The sequence below is a fragment of the Callorhinus ursinus genome, unplaced genomic scaffold, assembly GCF_003265705.2.
Source record: "Callorhinus ursinus isolate GAN/ISIS: 27379988/994484 unplaced genomic scaffold, GSC_fseal_2.0 scaffold15, whole genome shotgun sequence".
NCBI lineage: Eukaryota > Metazoa > Chordata > Mammalia > Carnivora > Otariidae > Callorhinus > Callorhinus ursinus.
Genome location: NW_027397077.1, coordinates 21,062,909 through 21,085,673, shown reverse-complemented (window position 1 = coordinate 21,085,673; position 22,765 = coordinate 21,062,909). Strand labels below are relative to the sequence as shown.

At 41.7% G+C, this 22,765-nt stretch overlaps 1 protein-coding gene across 14 annotated transcripts in view; it reads left to right on the top strand.

Annotated features, from left to right (window-relative positions):
- MAGI1 (membrane associated guanylate kinase, WW and PDZ domain containing 1) overlaps positions 1-22,765 on the top strand; it is a 615,875-nt gene that overhangs the window by 480,448 nt on the left and 112,662 nt on the right. For all 14 annotated transcript variants that reach the window (XM_073901515.1, XM_073901510.1, XM_073901509.1 and 11 more), the window contains exon 3: positions 9,208-9,327. In XM_073901515.1, the coding sequence (XP_073757616.1) occupies positions 9,208-9,327 (120 nt within the window). The remainder of the gene's footprint in view (positions 1-9,207; positions 9,328-22,765) is intronic.

The following is a 22,765-nucleotide window of genomic DNA, read 5'->3' as shown; positions in this document are numbered from 1 at the left end:
CCCTCTCCCTCTGCTCCGCCCCCCTGCTCATGCTTGCTTTCTCTCTCTCAAATAAATAAATAAAATCTTTTTTAAAAAGGTAGAAAGATAAGGGTAGTATTTCTAACCTTTGCTATGATGGTTTAAAGATTTAGAGGGAGGGAATGCCCAATTAGTCAAAATGGTGCTTCTCAAAAGGATCAATTTGCATTGATCTGTTTATTAAGGTTTTCCAGAGAAGCAGAACAGGTGGGGGTAGGGGAGGAGGAGAGTATGTGGGGGGAGAGAGAGAGAGAGAGAGAGAGAATGTTCTTTGTTACAGGAATTGGCTCATGCATGCAATTATGGAGGACTAGAAGTCCTATAGTCTGCCCTTGGCATACTGGAGAATTAGGAACACTTGTGGTGTGATTCCACCTGAGTCCGAAGGTCTGGGAACCAGAGTAGCCAAAGCTGTAAGTCCTGGTCTGACTCTGAAAGCCCAGACACTGGAACCCCTACCACCCCATAGTCTGAAGGCAAGAGAAGATGGATGTCTCATCTCCTGCAGAGTAAGTTTGCCCCTCCTCTGCCTTCCTGTTCTAGGTAGACCCCCAGTAGATTGAATGATGCCCACCTACACTTGGTGAGGGTAGTCTTCTTCATGCTAATCCCTTCAGGAATCACTCTCACAGACACAGCCAGAGATAATGTTTTACTCTAGGTAACGAGGCAGTTTTTAACCCAGTCAGGTTGACAAAAACAACCCTCATACTGTGTGTGACCTTCCTTCCTCACGAAGGCTTCCTTTGAAGTGAAGGAGGGAGTGGCAGTTTGTGAAGCATTAAATAATGTGTCAACAGCTCCAACATTTGGGTTCCTGTCCTCCTAGGATTATTAGGTTGCCCTTCTCTATTTCTTATTTTACAATGTCCTACAGGGATGATATCAGCCAGGTCCCTTTTAGTCGTTTATAAGTAGGCATCAAGTTGGATTGGACACAGACCGAATCAGATACTGGGCTCTTTGAAGACAACTTTGTTCTGTTGAAGACACAGCACAATTAGTGTGTGTGTGTGTGTGTGTGTGTGTGTGTGTGTGTTGCTCACTGACAGTTTCATTCCTATGACCATTCCATTTCTGAATCCACCAGATGTCACATCTGAGACCACCAGTCTTTTGCGTCTTTATCCCCTCCTTCCACTATTTTCTGATCTCCCCCTGCCCTCCAAACTCACACACCAAGTAAGAGCCACAGAATACTTGCATCCCTTCCCAAGCCTCCATGACTGCCTCATTCAAGTGTCTCCTCCTGCCACATTTTTTTTCTTTTGGTAGGTCCCTCTGATAAGAGCACCCAGAGCCGTCTTTAGTTTCTCCTTCATATCCTTTATTGTTCTTCCCCCCCAAACTTGAAGCTTCCTCAGGGTCTTGCTCACCCCCATCCCCTGACCCCATCTAGCACTTTAGAAAATAATTGTCAGGAGAATGAAAGACTTACAAGCATGCATTAGAAAGTACTGGCCTGGGGTGGGGGTAAGGGTGGGGGGGTGGAGGTAATTCTAACAAACTCTGCTCTCACCCAGGCATCAGGGTACTGTCATCTGTGATGTACATACTTAGCAATTCCTTGGCACATATTAAGTGCTCAATAAATAGCAGCTGTTAATATTTTTGTTCTTTATTCCTTAATCAGGAGATACTTTGAGTAGTCCTATACTATCGCCTAACCTTAGTATGCTTCCTCATTCTCTTTCCCAAGGAATGTAGATTTGAAAGGACACGAAGAAGAAGCCAGGTGGATTTGTTTTAAACGTATGCCCGTTCTTTATCATGAGAAAAGGTCTGTTTGACTTCTGTCCCCAGATCTTTTTGAATAGTTCGTATTGGTGATTCAAAAGCTTCAGTAAAAGTGAGTGTTTTTTATTTAAACATCCTGGAAGATCACATGGAGTACACATTCTAGCGATGTTTGGGTGCCTATTGCCATATTTAAGGCATGATAGAAAAATTGCTTGTGTTTCGAGTCTATCAAACATGTAAGGCTGTGGGGCGCCTGGGTGGCTCCGTCGTTAAGCGTCTGCCTTCGGCTCAGGTCATGATCCCAGGACCCTGGGATCGAGCCCCACATCGGGCTCCCTGCTCAGCGGGAGGCCTGTTTCTCCCTCTCCCACTCCCCCTGCTTGTATTCCCTCTTTCACTGTCTCTCTCTCTCTCTGTCAAATGAATAAATAAAATCTTAAAAAAAACAAACAAACATGTAAGGCTGTGGTTTGCATTCGTCGATATGTAGTTTCTAAATCTGAGGTGTGAAGAGATTCACATCCTTGTGATTGGTCTGTCTCCCTTCATGATTGTTGGGTCATATGGTGAGTTTATGTTTCATTTTGTAACAAAATGCCAAAACTCTTTTCCCAAAGGGGTACCCTGTTGCAACCTTACCAACAGTGTGTGAAAGTTCTAGTAGCTCCATACTTTTGCCAGCTTTTGGTATTGTAAGATTTTTAAAAACTATTCTAGTCATTGTGTAGCAGTTAAGCATTTCTTTTTTACATGAATATAGTTACATTAAAAAACAAACAAACAAAACAACAGTTTGATTTGAAGGGAAAATGTTGAGTAAATAGTACTGCTCGTCCCGAAATATGGCCAAACTTGTGTGAGTAAGTGAGTGAATTTGTAGGAATAATACATTCAACTGTGCTCCATCTCCATTAGCTGAAAAAATGAACAGCATGAGCCTGTTCTGGATATCTAATGAATTTCAAGCAATGCACATAATTGCTTTATTACACAGAATGATCCTCCCTTAACATTGGAGGTAGTTGAAGGGACTATAATTTTTTGAAGTCTCGTTACTAGATTTTGATAAGCAGGACCCAGATTAATTTCACAGCAGGTGAAACCATTGACTATTAACAATTTAATCTTAGTAGGGTAATGATTCTTCTATTAGCAATCTGGCCTTGAGACCTTTTGGACAGGTGCTGAGTGACAGCTTGTCCGAAAGCCTCATGGCGCTGGGAATACATAGCAGGAGGAACCGGCATATTGTGTCCCATCCCTAAGATTTTGTTTGCTGCCTCAATTGGATATTTCAAGAGAATTTTCAGATTAAGAAGAGAGAGCTGATGAGCTCCAAATCCAGTTCCTTTTCTATAGCCATGATTTGTAGAGTTGATAAGGAAGGTCACTTTCTGATTTCCTCAGCAAGGGTCACTCAAGCCAGGTACACTAAAAGTTTATGAACCATAAAAGGTGCATAAGAAGCAAGCAGCCACTCAAGCTTTAAAAGGCGAACTTTGGGGGGCATTGCTAATTCATACTGAGATATTCAGTAGGGCGTAGCTCAAATTAATTTGTTAAGTTATGATCTGGTGGTGGAAAGGGTTGTAGTATTGACTACCTTGGTGAAATCTTGTAGACATTTTATACACTGAAAAAGGACTCTGTTTAAATGATGAACAGATTGAGGGTTTTTTTTAAAAAAATATTTATTTATTTGAAAAAGTGAGAAAGAGTGCATGAGCAAAGTGGGGGTGAGGGGCAGAGGGAGAGGGAAAGAGAGAATCCTCAAGCAGACTCCCCACTGAAGGCAGAGACTGATGCAGGCCTCGATCCCAGGACCCTGAGATAATGCCCTGAGCTGAAATCGAGAGTCAGCTGCTTAACCCACTGAGCCGCCCAAGCACCCCAGATAGAGGTTTAAGGAGTAAAATCAGGCAGAAAAATAGTATCACCTTCTCAACTTTATAGGTAATATATTTCTTTTTTTTTTTAAGATTTATTTAGAAAGAGTGTGGGTGGGGGGAGGGGCAGAAGGGGAGAAAGAGAGAATGGGAATCCCTCTAACAGACTCCCCGCTGAGCTTGGAACCCAACACGGTCTTGATCCCAGGACCCAGAGATCATGACCTGAGCTGAAATCAGGAGTCAGATGCTTAACCGACTGCCACCCAGGCTCCCCTATGTGTAGTATATTTCTATTCATTAGCTGAAGGCAAGTGTTGACGTCAACACTGGCTTTCTATGACATGGGAAACCTCGAACGTGTTGTTTGTTTGATTCACAAGGAGCCTATATTCGTTTGCATGTTTTTGCAAGGACTAAGTTAATGTGGAAGATATTTGATTAGGATACCCAAGAATCAAATTGTTCAAGATTCCGGAAATAATCATTTTATTCAATTTATAAAATGCCAGAACAACTACATACCTATTTGTACAATTCAGAGTCTGAGAGTTTTTTAAAGAAACAATCATTTTGTCTCTTGCCATTTCTGAACCCACCCCCCTGAGGTTACCTCTGCTAAGGATTTAATATTACTCCACCCACTTAACTATTTAATAACTTAAAAAAACATGTAGCATCCATAGGGCTTCCTTTTCTGTTTTTCAATAAAATGCAGCCATATTTTACATATTATATTGTTCAAGTTTACATAGTAACTTGTTTGTATCACTCAACCGAACATCATAGACATTCCTTCTGGTAACTGTGTGTAGATCACACCGTTCTTTACATAGTTAAAAAATTTTCCTGAGGGTGAATCTACCATATTTCATTCAGTCATTCCCATATGTATGGGCACTTAGTTTTTCATTTTGGAAGACTGCTTTTGTTTTGTTTTTGCTACAAACTCTGTTGCCACAAATATCTAAAGAGATTTTTTTTCCAAGAGACCATAGCTCTGCTCAGTTTACTTGTTACATGGCCTTGGGCAGTTACTTTCCTTCTTAATTGTGCACATGACCTTGGGCAGTTACTTTCCTTCTCTCTCAGCTTCCTCATCAATAAAATGAGTATAGTAACAGTCCTTACTTTTACATTTCTTCTGGCAATTAAATACAGTAGTATTGATTTAGTGCTTAACACCTTGCCTGGGACATAAGTAAGTATCGAATAAATGGATGCTCTTCATCCTTTCCTGCTGTTTGATCATCTCTCACTCCTGTTTTTTGTTTGTGTGTTTGTTGGTTTTTTAAAGGCAAGGAGGTGAGCACTGTGCATATTTGCTTAAAGCTAATAACTTAGATATTGTTGGCCCGATTTCTGGCTAGACAAGCAGAAGGCAGTGTTGTAGGCTGTAGAAAAAGCCCGGTTTGTCAGCCCGGTGATTATTTTTTTTTAATATGCTGTCCCTGAGGAACATGATAGAATTTGTTTTACTTCTCTTCTGCCAGGAAGTAACCCTTCTGGCTTTGTTAGAAGCGTGGTTTGTAATAATTGTACCCACCCCAGATGGCTCCTGAAAACCCTTTGAAATGCCATCTGCCAGGCGTGTGTCCAGCCGGCAGCCTGTCATTCGGCTAGAAGAAAAGAGGAGGCGGGGTCCCCTCCCCTGCCCTTTTCTCCCTCGCGTCACTGAAGGGAGCCTGGTCATGTTGGCCCAGACCCAGAGCGGGTTGCTCAGAGGGTAACTGGGAGTAAACCTCCTGCTGGCCTGCAGAGTAGAAAGGTTTTGTCTGGGTAATAAACCCTGAAGGTTTTGTGGGTGGAGACTAACCCGCCCCCCACTCCTTCCCCTGCAGGTCCAAGGCCACCAAACATATTTATTTACGTGGGAAAATGGTATCTCTGAGTTTCATTTTTTCTTCTAAAATGTAGCATTTTTTAAGTTAATTTTTTTAAAGAATTTTATTTATTTGATGGGGGGGAGAGCACAGAGGGAGAAACAGACTCCTGGCCGAGCAGAGAGCCCGATGTGGGGCTCGACCCCAGGACCCTGAAATCATGACCCGAGCCAAAGGCAGACACCTTAACCAACTGAGCCACCCAGGCGCCCCAATTTAGCCTCATCTCTTGGGGAGTGGGCCATGGGATGGGGCGATAAATGAAGCTAATGGAATTTGGGTATGGAGGCTGGGGATGAGAGTTGCCCTGTAGATCACATTTAGGACAGACCCCTTCACAGCAAGTTTCAGAGTTTCTCTTCTTGCCCCACACTGGGATTTCCCAGTATGCTGTATACTGTGGTTTCCCAGGAGCAAGCTAAATGGCTTTTTTCCCTTGGCTCCAGGACATCACACCCTCTTCCTTTGCTCCTGCCTTGCTGACTGCTACCTCTTAGTCTCCTTTGGGGGTCTTCCTTGTTTTCTCCGTTGCTAAAAATTACGGGGTTTTAGTGTTCAGTCAACTTTTTGGCTTCTTTTTGTACAATCCCTGCTCCCCCTGCCCCCTGTTATCTCTGTCTCTTGCCTTCAGATGCCAGTGGTTTACTCATCGCTATCAATTTTACGTCCCAACCTGCACTCTGATCTTCAGACTTAACCTGCTCAGCTGTGCACAGCCCTCCACATCTAGGTGTCTAATAGGCATCTCAGACTTCACATGTCTCAAAGTGAACTCTTACTGTTTTTCCCCTAAGAACCACTTCCTCCCCTGTCTTCCTTGATTTTTGTAAAGGACACAAGGCCATTTGCCCATTTGCCCAGGACAAAGAATGGGATGTCAGTCTTTATCACTCTGTTTTTCTTACATACTCCATTCACTCCCATCAACAAGCTCTGTCTTCAAAATATAGACCTCCTGTGGCTTAATGAGTTTGATATGTCCGTCCTGTGGACTGTGCCACAGCTATTTGCAATATTCACAACGTAGGCTAGAAATCTGACTGCTTCTCACTAGCTCCACCCTACTCTTCTTGTCCGTGACCTGATTTTCTCTCCCGTGGACCCTGTAATAACCACCTCACCGGTCTCACTGCTTCTGTTCGTGCCCACCTCCCCCCTACTCTGCCCAAAGCCTGTTCTCTGTCAAGCTCAATGATCTTTTTAAAAGGAAGCCTAGCACCACCCTGCTGAAAACCCTCCAGTGGCTTCTCATCTTCCTTAGAATAAGAAAGGAAGTGTTTGCTGTGGCTTTTTTAACTAACCCTTTTCCATTACTCTGTCACCATTACTCTGGTCTTTTTTGCCCTTCCCCTCACCTACCAAGGCTCTGCCTGCATCAAAGCCCTGGCCCCTTCCCCCTGCCTGGAACGCTTTCCCATCACCTCGGCAGGGCTCTCCATTTGGGTGGCACCTCCTTAGCCAGGCTTTCCCTAATCCCCATCTAAAATAGCTGCCCTCCTCCCTAGCGTGCTTCCTTCTTCCAAGATACTTTTAAACCCTTTAACCTACATTGCTCTGAGACTCTTTAACCTGTTTCCTATGGAAGATTATTTCCACCTGAAATTTTGTTTTATTCCCATACACATTTGTTTTCTGTCTTTCACGGTAAAATATACATTTCACAAAGGTAGGGGCTTTGTCTTGTTCACCAGGGTTTCCCCAGTGCCTGAACTGGTGCCCAGCATGAGTTGGGACCTCAATAAATAGTTATTAAAAAAAATGAAACCTAGTGAGAGATGTAAGGGGAGATATATATATGTGTGTATTTTTATATATATATATAGAGAGAGAGAGAGTTTGAACTATAGCATTCTTTCAACTCATTTCCTTCTAATGATAACAAACTATCATATGTGCTGATGATTATTAAGCTATATGTCTTCTAAAAGGTTTATTTCATTCAGTACACACAACAAATCTATAGTGTAGGTACCATTATTATCCCTGTGTCACAGATGAGGAAACCAAGTAATAACGGAAGCTAAGGAACATGCCTAAGACCACAAGTTGGGAAGAGTGGCAAGCCTTGAACTTACCATTCCCACTGCAGGAACCTGCTCGGCAACAGTATATGGTATTCTCTATGTTTCTGGAGTACCTACTTATGTGCCTGACATTGGAGATCTCAATTTAAAAATTGTAAGCTACCTGAAAGGGCTTGTCATCATCTGTCAGGGGAGCCCGAAATGGGAATAAATCAGGAAATAGTACAAGAGTAGACTTCTGGACACAAACAGGCTTCTTTACCAGAAAGTTCCAGCATGTGGGACCTGCTAAGCAAACATGTGCAATACAACCATACTGTGGAGAGTTTGCGGCTATTTAAAACACTCCAATTTCAGATATTAGAAAAATCGGGCTCGTTTACAATGTATTTATCCTAAGTTAAATATGCAGCAAGTGTTGAGGGTTTTTGTTTTGTTTTTTTACTTAAGAGAAATTCCCGATGGCCCCTGTAGGCGTGTGGATATGATCATTCTCATAGGGCAAGTGATGAGAGAACATTAGAGCCACAAGGTACATACTCTGAATTGCTTTAAAGTTTCTAGGATTAGGGGGAAATCCTTGCTTATTAAGTTCCTAGGAATACAGAAAAAAAAAATCCCTGCTTATTAAATAGGAAAATACCAACTTTAGAGTACGACAGGTAACCGTGTCTTGCAAAATGAGTGAAGTTGATCCTATCAACTTGAGTGTAAAAGCAGAAATCCGGTATTTTGCTCTTTTTTTGGTCTTTTCTAGTATTTGACAGGGGTTCCTAGTATACACTACATAATTGCTTCTTGGTTTGCCTTCTTTTCTCGGTTTGTGTGTAAATCACATTCCTTCCACATTGCTTCTACAGTTTTGGTTGAGATGAGGCTAAAATGATAGGTCTAGAGCCTCGCACCTGAGCTGGGTGACTCGAATCCTCTAGAGACCCTCTATTGTTCATAAGAAGAATTGTTGTATTTATTAGTCATGGAGAGAATGACCATATTCAAGGGGAGAATTTTCTAGCAAATGCAGTGCCCCTTCTCTCCCACCAGAACTTACGGGTGGCCTCTTTTCATCAAACATATTAATTACATGGACAGCAGCAGCATTTTAATCCCTGGGAGATATCCAACCACCGATCTTGGGCAATTGCATTTCTCTAGTGATGTGTTTATGCAGTGGATGTCATTTTCTTCAAAGGGCTTATTACATTGGAACTTGCCGGTTATACTTCGGAACACAGGAATCTTGAGGCCGGTGTTAAAAATATAAACCCCTTAGGCTGTGAGCTTAAGGTGGATAACTTTTTAGTATCTACTGGAGTCCTAGCAGCTGCTGATTGTGCATGTTGTCCATCTAAAATCCAGTTTGCCTTTTTCATTCAGTGCATTTTAAGAAATGATAAAAACTCACCCCAGGCTACCCAGCTGTGCTCAGTTTGCTCTTTCTCCCATTTGAAGGTCCCAAGCACGAGCGGATGGAAGTGAGGATGCTGTACTGTTAGAAAGAAGTTGTCTTTCCTAGGTCCCTGTCTGGGCAGATGGGTCGGCATGCTTAGGCACTCCAGCCTACAAAACAGGTTATTCTAATTACAACCGAATGGGGAGCTTCCTGTTTTCATTGACTGATGGTGTCTTGTGCATTTGTCTTGTTGGCTGCAGGCACAACCCGGTCTCCCAGAGAAGGAGAAGTGCCTGGCGTGGACTATAACTTTCTGACTGTGAAGGAGTTCTTGGACCTCGAGCAGAGCGGAACCCTTCTGGAAGTCGGCACCTATGAAGGTGAGCGTTATCTGTGTGAGGGTGGTGAGCCTGCCTCTCTCCTGGGCACATCAGAGGATCGGGAGCCATCCAGGCAAGAGTGTTTTGTGAACTAATGAAGTCTAATCAACTATAGGAGATTCACCTTAATATGATTGATAAAATTTATGGAGTAAGGCTTTGTGGAGCTCTTTAAAAATAGTTTTGGGGCTTTTTTTTTTTTCTCCAAGAGGTTTCTCCTTTATTAATTGAAGACTGTGTGTGTGTGTGTATTGTTATTGTTGTTGTTTAATATGGGCTTGCGTGGTATTAGAAAAAAGAGGGGAAGGAATCATGGTCAGTTACAAAATGTGACCTTACAAGTGTTGTTTTAATCTTGAAGGAATAGAATGTCATTTTTTTTTTACCACTAATCGATTTTTAATGTATTTTTGGAGTAGATAATACATGTATATGGCTCTTGAAGCAAAATATCTCAAAAGTATTAAATAAGTAATCTCTTTCATATACCTATCTTTATCTGCCTAATTTCATATTCTCCTTTCTCTTCATGTTACATCCCATGCCATTAGAGTTTTATTACCCTTCTGAAATTTCTTTAAATACAAGGACACATGTGCCACGTGTGTATATAAACATATGTGTTCTCTGCATGTGTTCTTATTTCTTCCCTATTTTATACAGAAGGTAATATACAATACATGCTGTTTGGTACCTTGGTCTTTTAACGGTATGTCTTGTAGTTCTTTGCAGTTTTAGTAATAGAGCACTTATTGTTTTGTTTTTTAAACGGCTGTGTAATCTCTTTGTATCAGCACGGCATGATTTATTTAACTAGTTCCCTTTGGATAAATATTTTTAATATCTCAAAGCACTATAGCATTGAATAACATGGGCATAAATCATTTCCCACAAGCAAAAATATGTCTATAGGATGAGATCCACAGATGGGATAGCAAGGTCAAAGCCAAATGTAGGGGAAAAATTCAAAGTACATTTTCTGAAAACAATATTGTAGCTAGATTGCTCTTTTGAGTGTTATAATTTGAGACAGAAGAGCATAATATACTATTAACTAGGTCAGATTATTAACTTGGTCAAATTATTATGTGTATGTCTTTATAGTCTTTTAAAATTTGGATTTATTTGGTGATCACAGGGGCATTCTCAAGAGTAGACTTAAAAACAAAATATACGTACAACGTAGACTCTTATTTTATTAGGGATATTATAGCTTTGATATGATAATAACCCCTGTTCCAGGCAGTGACTAACAGTTAAGTAATGGTCATGGATCTTAGGTATGCTGATTATGGTTTGATATTCTTTGGAGAGGGGGGAGGGGAAGAGCATTATCTTTGTACCCCAGCTCATTTCCAAATTGTGAATATACACTGGGTTGTGTTCAGATGTTAATCAAATTTCTGATTGTGAATTCAGGAGTATTTCCCTTGAGTATGTTGCTAATTATCCATTGTCTCAGTTTCCTTGAAGTGTTGCAATATGACTGGTGGTTGGGGTAGTGGGAGGGGATCTGAGAAAACCCAAAGCAAGGATAATTCACTAAAGCCTAGGAGTGAGGTGAGGGAAGGAGGCGAAGTGGATGTACCAGGAGCTTCTTCAAGGTTGTCTTGCAAATGTGAATCTAGTTAAAAACTCAAGTGGCCCAGAATAGGGCAAATGTGAATCATCCTTCATTTTCAGAAAGTGAATCGTCCTTATATGAAATCCGTTGTTATGCCCATCTGGGGAGCTTGAATCCCCTAATGTAAAAAAACAAAACAAAACAAAACAACAAACTTCCATTGGCATTTTTGGAAAGGTTGAGGGTGGGAGTGGTTGTGCAATGCCAGAGCATATGTTGAATTGGAAGAACAAAGCATGTGGTGTAGACAGCAACTTGTCTGGGAAACAAGGAAGATAAACTCATTTTCTCCAGTTGTTTATATTACAAATGACATATAGGTGGAGTCACTTTGTTTCCCATTTAATGGTATCGCTTTAGCAGAGGTAACTATTATCACGGAATTTTCAGATGGGTTTGCTGAGACCAAGTAGCATTTAGGAACATGTTCAAGGTTGTATCGCTGGTGCTGGAATGCTGGAACCCAGAACCAAACCCAGCTCAGTTTGACTTTCAGAGCCTCACACTCTTGCCCGAAAAACCCAAGAAGAATATCCTGGATGTAACTAAAAAGTCATAGAAATAACTCATCCATACTTTCACTTAACTTCCTGGTGGGTAGCAACAGGGAAACGTTTTTCAGAGAGTGCCTGATCATCTCATATAAAACTGTTTTTCTGTGAATGTTGCTCCGTTGTTTTGGAGTTGCAATTTTCTCATGGCCAGCATTAATCCATTCCATTTTTCAGCCATTTGATTGTTCAGTGTTTGTCAGCCTTTGACCTTTTTAGCTGTATAATTTCCCTACCATAGGAGACAGTTCATAATTTTTTGGAACCCACTGAAGTGTATTATGTCGACTCTTAGAAGCTGGAAGCAAAATGGAATTTTTATTAAATGCCAGATACTGTCACAGGAATAACGCTGGATAGATCTTTAGAGAACTGCCTCTGTCCTTGCCTCCCTTGGACGGGCCCCAACCACGGTTGTCTGTTGGACACTAACAAGCATGCAGGCCGGGCTACCGCCCTGCTTGAGATGAAATCTCAACCCCTCTGCTGTGGAGCTGTGTGCCCTCCGGCAAGTTGCTTAATGCTCCATGTCTCCATTTTCCTTTTGGTAAAATGAGGATAATAATAGTGCTTCCTCATAGGTAGGATTAAATGAGACAATAATTGGAAAGGGCTGAGCACAGTGTCTGACACATGTAAGCTCTCAATCAGCTTTAGCTCTTACATTTACACACATGACTGATCCGAAATTGCCACCCTGGTGGATTCCCTCCCCCTTCTACTAGTCAGTAAACCAGTGCATTTGCCAGTAAAACATCTTTATTTACTTTCCCAGGTACTCACCATCTTTTTTCCTGCTCAGATTTTTGTCTCTTGGCCTGTCCTGGTTCCAGAGAGGAAAAATCTAGCACAAGGACACAAAACTCTTTTTTTTTTAAGTTTATTAATTTTTTTTAGTAATCTCTACACCCACCGTGGGGCTCATACTCATGACCCTGAGATGAAGAGTTGCATGCTCCGAGTGAGCCAGCCAGGTACCCCCACAACACACTCTTTAATGCAAGCCACTTTGATCATTCTGAGTAAAAGTAATAAATGTACATGATGGAATCCTTACTATCGTGAAGAATGTAAACATGTTTAAATCCGGGTTGCTTCCCTTCCTCCCCATAGGGAGCCACAGTGAAAGGATCTAGTGCAGAGATTCAGAAAATGTACACACACAGGGCATGCGCCTATGGACTCTCGTTCATTTCCCTCTATTCTTGCCCTTCCTACTTCACGTGTCTTGGAAATCTTTCCATATTACCCCATGCAGTTCTAACTTGCTCTTTTAAAATGCTGTGAAGTATCCCAGTGTATGCTGACCAGTCTCCTGCAGGTGGACATTTAGGATGTTACCCGCCCCTACCCCCATTTTTGGTGCTTTGTAAACATGGCAGCAGTGAGCATCCCTGCACAGATATCTTGCTAACACTGTTCTGAATATGGCTGTACCGTAAGTTTCCAGCGGTGTGGTGTTCAAGCAAGCCCATCTACACATACACAGTTCAATTCAACGAGTATTTATTGAGCATTTACTTTGCATCAGATGTTGTTCCATAGCATGAGGTGTGTTGTACAGGACAGAAAACCAAAGCAGCTCTGCCTTTGAAGATGCTTATGCTTTTTAGTTATTCATTTTTGCCAGTACTTGTCCAACCTGCACTATGTGCTGGCTGCTCTTCAAAGTATGTTATAGGCAGCAGCTCACTTAATTACCCACCAATCCTGTGAGGTAGGTGCAGTTGATTCCCCATTTTACAGAAGAAGAGCATGAGGCCCAGAGAGGCCAGTTATCTTTTCTAAGTTCACATGGTGAGCCAGGAGTAGAGCTGGGATCCAAACCCGGGCTGCCTGGCCGCACAGTCTATCCTCTGCAGCCCGTCAGTGTTGTGAAGCAAATTAAACAGTTTCAAGAGAAGTGATGTGTGTTCCGAGAAGGGAAACAGGGTGCTCCAGAAGCATACGGCAAGGGCACTACATCTCATCTCCCATCAGAGGAGACCCCTTGTGGAAGTGACAGTCAGAGGACCTCAGAGTTTCAAGTGAGAGACTCAGGGACAGTGCTTGAGTTTGGAAGTCAGCACCAGCCTCGAGGTCTGAATCCAGAGAGAGCAAGTGGGATGAACCGAGAGAAGGTCAGAACATTGGTTCTAGAGAAGGAGGGACAAAGAGCCATGCCCTGTTTCCTTTAGAACCAGTGCAATGCAATAGAACTTCCTTCACTGATGGAAACGTTCAGTATTCTGAGCTGCCCAATGTGGCGGTCACTAGCCGCATGTGGTTATTGTGACTGAGAAACTGACTTAAATTTAGTTTAATTTAAACTAATTTAACTTTAAATAGTCACAGGTATCTGGTGGCTGCCATGTTTTACAGCGCAGCCCTAGAATGAAAGCTTCTGCAGGGAAGGGTGAGCACCTACTCAAGAAGAGCCCTCCCTTCTCACTCAGCTGACTTCAGAGAGCTAAGCACATGTTTAAGAGTTAAGCTCCTTTAAAAAGGATAATTTCGAATCCTCCCGAAGAGCATGTTACTGCAGAGCAGGGGTGATCTTCTTTTGTGGATACATTCAGTGACATGTGAAATGGCAGGCAAGTAGAATGAAGCAATAAAACCTCAGGGCCGGGTGACTGTCAATATATGTTTGGGGTTTAAGAGTTGCAGGGTTGTAGGATTTTAAAGCTGGAAATGATACAGAACTGAGATCCAGGGAGAGACTGGTCTAAGACACTAAAAAGAATTGGGATAAAGCCTGGCCAAAAGCCCGTCACCCAAGTCATGTCACAGGCAGGACTGAGATGTCAGTATTTCCTATTCTGCTCCCTGGAAATGGGTACCTCTTTTGTAGACTGTATGACTAGTTTGTTTCTTCAGTTGTTTATTAACATTAAAAATAAAATGCTTAGCAAAACCACATATGATCATTGCCCTCCTAGATCATAATAGTGCACAAGGTGCCGTATTCAAATAATCACAGAAATAAGTGTACAGTTGTGAGTGTGCTAGGGTCTATAGAGGAGACTATAGGTTGGGGAGGTTTGATCTCTGTGGAGTTGGGAAAAGCTTTTCCTGTAGAAGTAGTAATTGGAGTGAGCTGTAATAGTAGCTGGAGTTAGATTGCTAGATTTAACAAATAAAAAAATAGAACATCTAGTTTTACATTTTATCTGGCAACCTCAGATGGAGTTAGCTTTGGACTGTGGTGGTGGTGTTAGTGGTAAGTTGACTGAACCTTGAGATATTTATGTGATTAAAAAGCTGGACTTGGTGATGTGTCAGTTATCGTAAGAAGGAGCTAGAAGATGCAAGTGATGGTAGTCCTCCTGGAGTGACTCATAGTTTCTGTCTTACATGACTGGGTAGATGCTTGTACCAGTTGCTGAGATAAAAAAACTTTGGAAAAGGTTGGCTTTGGTGGCAGGGCTAGGGGCTGCGTGATGAAACTTCCCATGTGCCACTAGCTATAATGCCGAGCATTGCATTTACCTCAACAGAGCAGAGGCCCTATCTGTCTATATGAGGAATCTAACTATTGTCCCTCACAAAGCATAGAAGTTATTAGTGGAGCTCATAATTGATCTCTGCTTTGCAATTTGAACCAACTCCTCATTCTGTCATTAGATAGATTTGACATCAAGGCCAAGAAAACAGAAATAAATGTGTCTTTGCCCCTTCGCTCAACTTCCTAATTGTGGCAATGAACAAATTTATTTGATACGGTGCTTAAAATAAATCAACTGCACCATCTCTCTCGGCCTTGATTTTCTTTCTTTCTTCTTTTTTTCTTGTTGACATTTTCACTCAGCAAGACAGGTTGCTGCTTCAGCCAGCCCTTGGGACTTCTCTGGGAGAGAGTTTACAAGGGATGAACTATTCCGTGGGGGTGGTTCCAAACATGCCTGTTTTACAAATGCCTCTGGGTAGAAGAGGCTGATTATACACTTAAAGCATTGCAAAGATTTTCCCCCAGCATGGGAGTATGGTGCCAGTGTGACATTTCAAATCGAGTTATGGGTTGCATATTTCTGCATGTCAGTGAGAGAGAGAGGGATGTCAGCATTCAATAATGTTATTGTTTTGCTTCCTAGAAGGTCTACAAGAAAGCACCTGCCAAAGGTATACTTTTGGGGGACACAGAGATAAAGCAGGGGTGAAGAGAGTTCTTGTTTGTCATTGAGGAAAACGAGACATCTGGAGTCCTGTTCTTTGGCAGGCCTTGGAAGCCGTCTGTTGTGATAAGCTCTGTTGGCAAACTCCACCATGGAATGTTCTCTGTTGATAATGAAAGTAACCAAAGGGAATCTGTACTGCAATTGGCTGTTTCTCTGCATATGAAGATGAAGAGGCTGGTGCCACGGTAGTTTTGCTTCATTCCCTGCTTAGAGATCCTCAGAGATTCCTGGAGTTGACAACATAGATGTTGGGGACAGACAAATGTGTGTGTAAATGCCAGTCATCATTTACAGGTTGTGTGAATCTCGTCTTCATCTGAAAATGGTAATACTGATGTCTTTTTTTATAGGATTATTAATAAAGATTAGCATAAGTGAATGTATGGGTAGTGACATGGTAGGTGCACAATAAAGGTAAATTTTGGTCAGTGTTGTTCTTTAAGTATACATTTTGATACCAATACCCTCGTCAATATCTTAGAGCTTATATTGGCCTCCAACAGTAGGTGTCACTTAAGACTGCTGGGGTTCATTACATGCTAACATTGTTCCAAGCACAATGGTGAGTACTTTGTACACAGTATCTAATTTCATCTACACACAAAAAACCCTGCTAGATGAGTACTGTTCTTATCTTTATACCATGAGAACCGAGGCTGCAGAGAGAGAAGTCCCTTACCTTGCTCAGGGTCACAAAGCTATTAAATTATAGTACTCTCTTCGGTCTTATATTCAGAGCCAAATGGCAGTGGCAAGAACAAACATCTCATTATAGATCAGTGGCTTATTGTCATTCTTTGCGTGCAAATCATGGTTCCGCAGGGTGGAGCAGGCAAAACAGGGAAGAGTAAAAAGAAAGTGATGGGTGTTTTTATGAATGATACCTTCATGTGCTGAGCAAGCAAGTGGAAAGTGAAATAGTGTGGGTCCGAGGTCACTGAGATGTGCCTGATGGCCGGGAAGAGGCTGCCGTGAGTCACGCTATTACAAAGCAGATCCACAATAGAGGTGTGGAGGAGCATCCCAGCCTGGCATTCCTGTGTGCTGTCTCTACTTGTGTATTGACTCATTCTCAAAGAATTCCTAATGATGGGATGTGCTGGTGCTACAAATGGAGGGCCTGGAGATGCAGTGGTGTGTAAGAGCAGATGTGGTCCCTGCTCTCGTGGCACTTGTGGTCTAGAGGTAAAGACAGATATTGATGAATTCAACTGTATGATAATTACAACAAAGGGCATTGGGAAGGAGAGATACGTGGTTCCCTGAGGACACTTAAGGGCAGCTTTGATCTAGTTGGGGGGTGGGGAGGGGAGTCAGAGATACAGTCTCTCTGGAGGTGGTGGTAATGGCATGACCCTGAGGCTAGGCAAAAACAGATATGCTGGATGTCTGTGGCCTTATGTACCCTATGTACATCTGAGTTTTACACATAAGAAGAGTAAGACTTTTTTATCCTACCACATTCCCAAAGAATCAAACCTATTCTTTCTCCTTTGGGGGTGATATCGCCCCACTGAAGGCATATACTATAGATTTCCGGCCATTGATAGTCACTACCATCCTGTTCTGCTTATTTTCAAAAGCATGTTCTGTAGGAAGGAGGACAGACAAGTGCCCCTGCCCCCACCCACCTCCCACACAGAATTACACACTGGGGGCCAAAGAACCTGAGTGCTACTTACGCTGGACCAGCCAATGACTCTTAAGTCTGGCATTTCTGCTACTCTTGGCCTCCGTGTTCCTCATCTACTAAAGAGGAATAATTTTCTCTGACCTGGTTCCCTCTGCTATCTATGCAGAGTATGGTCCAGTGCCCCTTGAGTCCTTCCTAGAAATTCAGAATCTCGGGCCCTTCCCTGACCCACTCAACCAGAATCTCCATGCAATAGGACTTTATGGTTTGCATGAAATTTAAGAAAACGGATGTATACCACACAGAGCATTTTGTGAAGATTGTGTTTTAGCCCCCTTTTTACATCTTATTTCTGGTGTGTAGCATAGTGCCTGGCCAAAAAAAAAAGGGGGGGGTTCTCTGTAGGGAAGTAAATTAATACTAAACTTGTACAAAGTGAGAGGCCATATAGATTTGATTCATTCTGGCTTAAAACTCAGGGTTACGGGGCGCCTGGGTGGCTCAGTTGGTTAAGCGACTGCCTTCGGCTCAGGTCATGATCCTGGCGTCCTGGGATCGAGTCCCGCATCGGGCTCCCTGCTCAGCGGGGAAGCCTGCTTCTCCCTCTGACCCTCCCCCCTCTCATGTGCTCTCTCTTTCTCTCTCTCTCTCTCATTCTCTCTTTCAAATAAATAAATAAAAATCTTAAAAAAAAAAAAAACTCAGGGTTACGGTCCTCCTTAAATATTTTATCAAGCTCTAAAAATTGATTTGCAGTCCCCATTAATTTTTAAACGCATGTCAGAAAATATTTTCTTAGGTTTGGTCATGGCCAAAGATTTTGCCTGTTAATTAAGGCTGGCAGCGGCTTCTTCTTCTTCTGTCTTCCCTTTGCCCTCTCCTCCCTCCCCAGCCACCATCCCTGTTAAGTTTTATGGTAGAGCCAGTTTTGAAAATAGCAGCAAGACACACACACATTCCCACTTGGGAGGAAGCCTGGCCACCTCGGGAAGTGTGCGTTGGCTAACGTGGAGTCCATAGGACATTCGGGCTCGTGTCTCCTAGAAACTGTGAAGCCTACCAGGTGATAACCCAAATTAATTTTTTAATCACTTATAATTCTTCATATTATTTTTATTTAATACCATTGAGTGACCCACGTATTCCTCACAGGCAGTCTCTTGCACATACCCTCTGTAAGTTTGCGCTCTGCCGTGGCTAGGCATGGCCCGATGCTGACCAGCGTGGAGACTTAATAAGGCAGACAGTTTGCCAGCAGTGGGGGAGTTGTAAGGGACATGCCCACAGGCCGGCCAGCTAGATTTCGAAAGTGAAGAGGGCGGGTTGAGGCAGTGGAACCCATGGTGACTGACCCATGGCAAGTGCACCACCCATCTTGCCCATCCTGTGGTGAAGACAACATGGGATTTCAGCATAACCCCACCCACCACAAGTCAGGGTACCCAAACCACATTCACCCAGAATCCCATCCCTAAGACCAATCTGTGAGTTACTGAGGCTGTTTTGAAGATTTAGATTTTCTTCCTTCCTTCCCGTGCCCAAGTCCCTTTGTATGTCCGTGCTTTCACATTGCAGCAGCCTTAGGGGAGCTCTTCTTGACTGGGGCCAAGGTGTTGGCCTGGCAAGGACATGGACGCACCAAGGGTAGGAGAACAACTTCTCTGCAGACATCTTAATTCAACGAGTGTGTTCCAGGTGAACTGGCTGTGGTCACACACTTGTCATCAACATTGCCTGGAAGAGACAGAGTCCAAGCGACCAGCGCTTCTCAGTATATCCAGATTTTAATCAGAAACATTCCATTTTTCTATGTTCGTGAGTAATTCAAATGATTTTTTAGAATACAGAGGGGAAAACACAGATCTGTGAAGGAAAGTTGAACCCTCTGTAGTTAGAGAACTACTAGAAATAAGCTTTTCTGTAGCGTTTGCAGGCAATATGGGGAATAAGAAATGCTGGAGGGATTTGAATAATTACACCATTTCCCATTTATAACCCCTTATAATTTACAGGGTACCTTCCAGAAAGTTACATAATTTGATCTTCACAATAATCCTGTGCACTCACTAGTGTCACTCGGGTCGTCATTTCTGTCTCACAGAGGAAGTTTTAGACTGAAGGTAAAAACCTTGCCCAAGGTTCTTTGGTCATTGGCAGGCTCTGTTGCTTGTTCCTTTACAAGAGTAAATGAAGAGTATTCAGTTATCTTGTGGCCGGTACCTCAGACACATTGTCTCAATCCTTCCAACGTGGTGGAATGAGCTCATTTGAAAGATTAGAAACAGAAACTGTCAACATAAGTAGCATTTATCAAGGTTCAGTGTAGTGGTAGATTTTAGTGTGGGTGAAAGGCTTTCAATGGACAATCTTGTTTTATCCTCAAAACAGGTGCTCTAGATAGAAATGAGGAATTCAGGAGAAGAAAGGGAAAAATGAAGGTGGGGGAGTCAGAGGGGGAGATGAACCATGAGAGACTATGGACTCTGGGAAACAAACTGAAGGTTTCAGAGGGAAGGGGTTGGAGGGATGGCATAGCCCAGTGATGGGTATTAAGGAGGGCACGTATTGTGGTGAGCGCTGGGTGTTACACAAACAATGAAGCATGGAACAACACTACATCAAAAACTAATGAAGTGCTGTATGGTGACTAACATAACATACTAAAATAAATAAAAATGCTGAATATTAAAAAAAAAGAAATGAGGTATTCTTAGAATCCCAATTTTACAGAAGAGGACAAAGAGGGTTTTTTTGTTTGTTTGTTTGTTTAATGGTTAAATGCCTAGGATCCCAGAACCAGTTGGAATTTGAAGCCCAAACTGTCTCTTCACCACTTTGGTGTGCTGGGTACTGTTCATGCCTATATGTTAGGTTAACCTGAATGAGACTGCTGATACACAACAGTTTGCCTTCTACAATAGCCACTGCGTGTGGTTCAGCCTAATAATATGTACTTTTTTTTGTCTCCAGTCAATCTTAAACTAATTTTCAGAAACAGGAAACAACTATGAATAAGTGGATTGTTTGGGGGAGTTTATAGTTGCATTGAGAAATCTGCTAATCATTTATTAACTTAAGAAGGATTCCAAACTTGAAAACTGAGGAAAATCCATACATATTTGTCAAATTTAAGTAGAACTTTTCTTTTCCAAACATTTATTTTTGTTATAAACTGAGGATATCTAGGTTTTAATTGATTTTCAAGTGACAAGAGTTTCCTGAATGTTGCTTTGGTTTAATGGCACTGAAAGTGAGTGATAATGCTTGTATAATTATAAAATTATGAATAAAGGGACGCATCCTTTGGTCCCATATCTCAGTGGAGGAGTCTTACGTAGACATTGGTCTTTGTTTAACTTCCAACTCAAAAATACACATGAGATTCTTTGGTGGATTTGTGATCAGAAAGAGTTAGAATTAAATTCATTAGAGTTTGTCTCTGGTTTTTTTTTTTCCCTGTGAAGATGATTTTTTAAATAGCTGTTTTACTTACCTACACCTCATTAATAGTCTTCAGTTCATGAACAAGTCAACGCTCTGGCCTCCTTTCAATTTCAACAAAGACATGGGATGTCCTAGATGAAACCTCTGTAGAAATGCAAGAAGAGTCTTGGATCATACGTGTGCTAATTCTTCCTTGCAACACATGTTAACAAACATACATGGGATGCCTTTCTTCAAGTTGGTAATATTCAGCACCTGTACCTTTAAGTTAGAAACCTGGCAAGTTTTTTGAAGAAATTGATACCATCATCTTTTGTAAAAGAACTATGATGAGTGGGGCGCCTGAGTGGCTCGGTTGGGCGACCGCCTTCGGCTCAGGTCATGATCCCAGGGTCCTGGGATTGAGCCCCACATCGGGCTCCCTGCTCGGCCAGAAGCCTGCTTCTCCCTCTCCCACTCCCCCTGCTTCTGTTCCCTCTCATGCTGTCTCTTTCTCTCTCTCTCTGTCAATTAAATAAATAAATAAAATCTTAAAAAAAAAAAAAAAGAACTATGATGATTGAGTTGAGTACAAGCCTCCAAAATGTGTTTTGTAGGTTTCGTTTGGGTGTCCTTCAAATCAAACATGGTACCCATTAGTCTACTGCAGGTTTTAACTTGTGTTGTCAGTTTCCCTGCTGACACACACTATCATGCCATTGTCAAAGGAAGTGGGAAGTGGGTGTGTATATTCATAAGTGTTGTGGTTCAAAAAGTATTTTAAAGAAATAATATTAATAAAAAAGAAATTTTAATTATAAAATAATAATGTGTCTCATGCAGAGCAAGGCGTTACTGTCTCCTTTTGCTTTTGTGCTTGTGTAATACAGGGTGCATTTTGTGTAATTATGTACCCACGTTAGACAGTGGGGTGAGTCCTTGGGAAAAAACAGTGTGTACGGGATTTGTTATTATGTATAAATTCTACTTCACTAAGCAAAGAATTACAAACCTTGCTTAGGATTTATTGAAAGACTCTGTAATTTATCTTTCTGGCCTTCCTTTAGAAGATGTGTGATGGTGAATAGATTAGTGGCATTCTAGTGCTGATGTTTTTTATCATGTAGTCACTGCATATTATTGATTATAAGCTATATTTTTCAAACTTTGGCTGTTCATGAATCATCTTTATGGTTTTGTCCATATCTGAACATATTATCTATTATTTATGTGAAATATTATTTAAAATAACTTATTTTTTAACTTAAGTTTTCAAAAGGAAACTCTAATCACTGCTGTTACTATTATTTACTCAGTTAATTACTTTTTATTATATATAGCTGCCTTTTAAAATTTTAAAAAGTCGCTTTAAAAATGTATTGCTTTTTCACTTAATTTTAAAAGTAAACCTTATGTTACTACCATAACTTAGTAGCTAGATTTTTTTAGTCCACATTAAAAATATACACACTTATTAAAATAAAATAATAAAATGTAAAAATCCCTCCAGGTACTGCTCAGAATCACTTAGCGTACTGAGTCAAATGTTGGGAAAAGTGGCTAAAAGTAAAATGGACATTTCTTAAGAGAGTGGTCACCGTGCCACGATTGACACAGTTTTCTGTTAAAACTTGGCAAGGGTTTGCTCCCGCCCCACATGACCCTGAGAGTCAAGCCTGCCATTCAGTTAAAGAGGCGCCACGTGGTGTTCACCATCCTCCTTTTTTTAATAGTGCCCTGGCTCCCTCTATGGAGTCCCCTTATTAAGGAAAGGTGACCTTGACTTTGTAGGCATGTAGGGGTGATGGCAATAATGAATTTTTTATTTTCTCTGAAGCTAACTCTAAATTGGATTCAGCATCATATAAAAAGGTGACCAATTGAATTTCAAATGTAATGAGGATGAAGTTTTGCTATCCAGTACGGGTCGGCTTAGTAGTAGGTTCTTTGCAACTAAACAATGCGGCTTTCCTCCTGACTTCTGAAATCACCATGTCTAGCTGGGTAGGAACAACATCTCTTGTAATCTATTCCAGAAATGAAATACAGT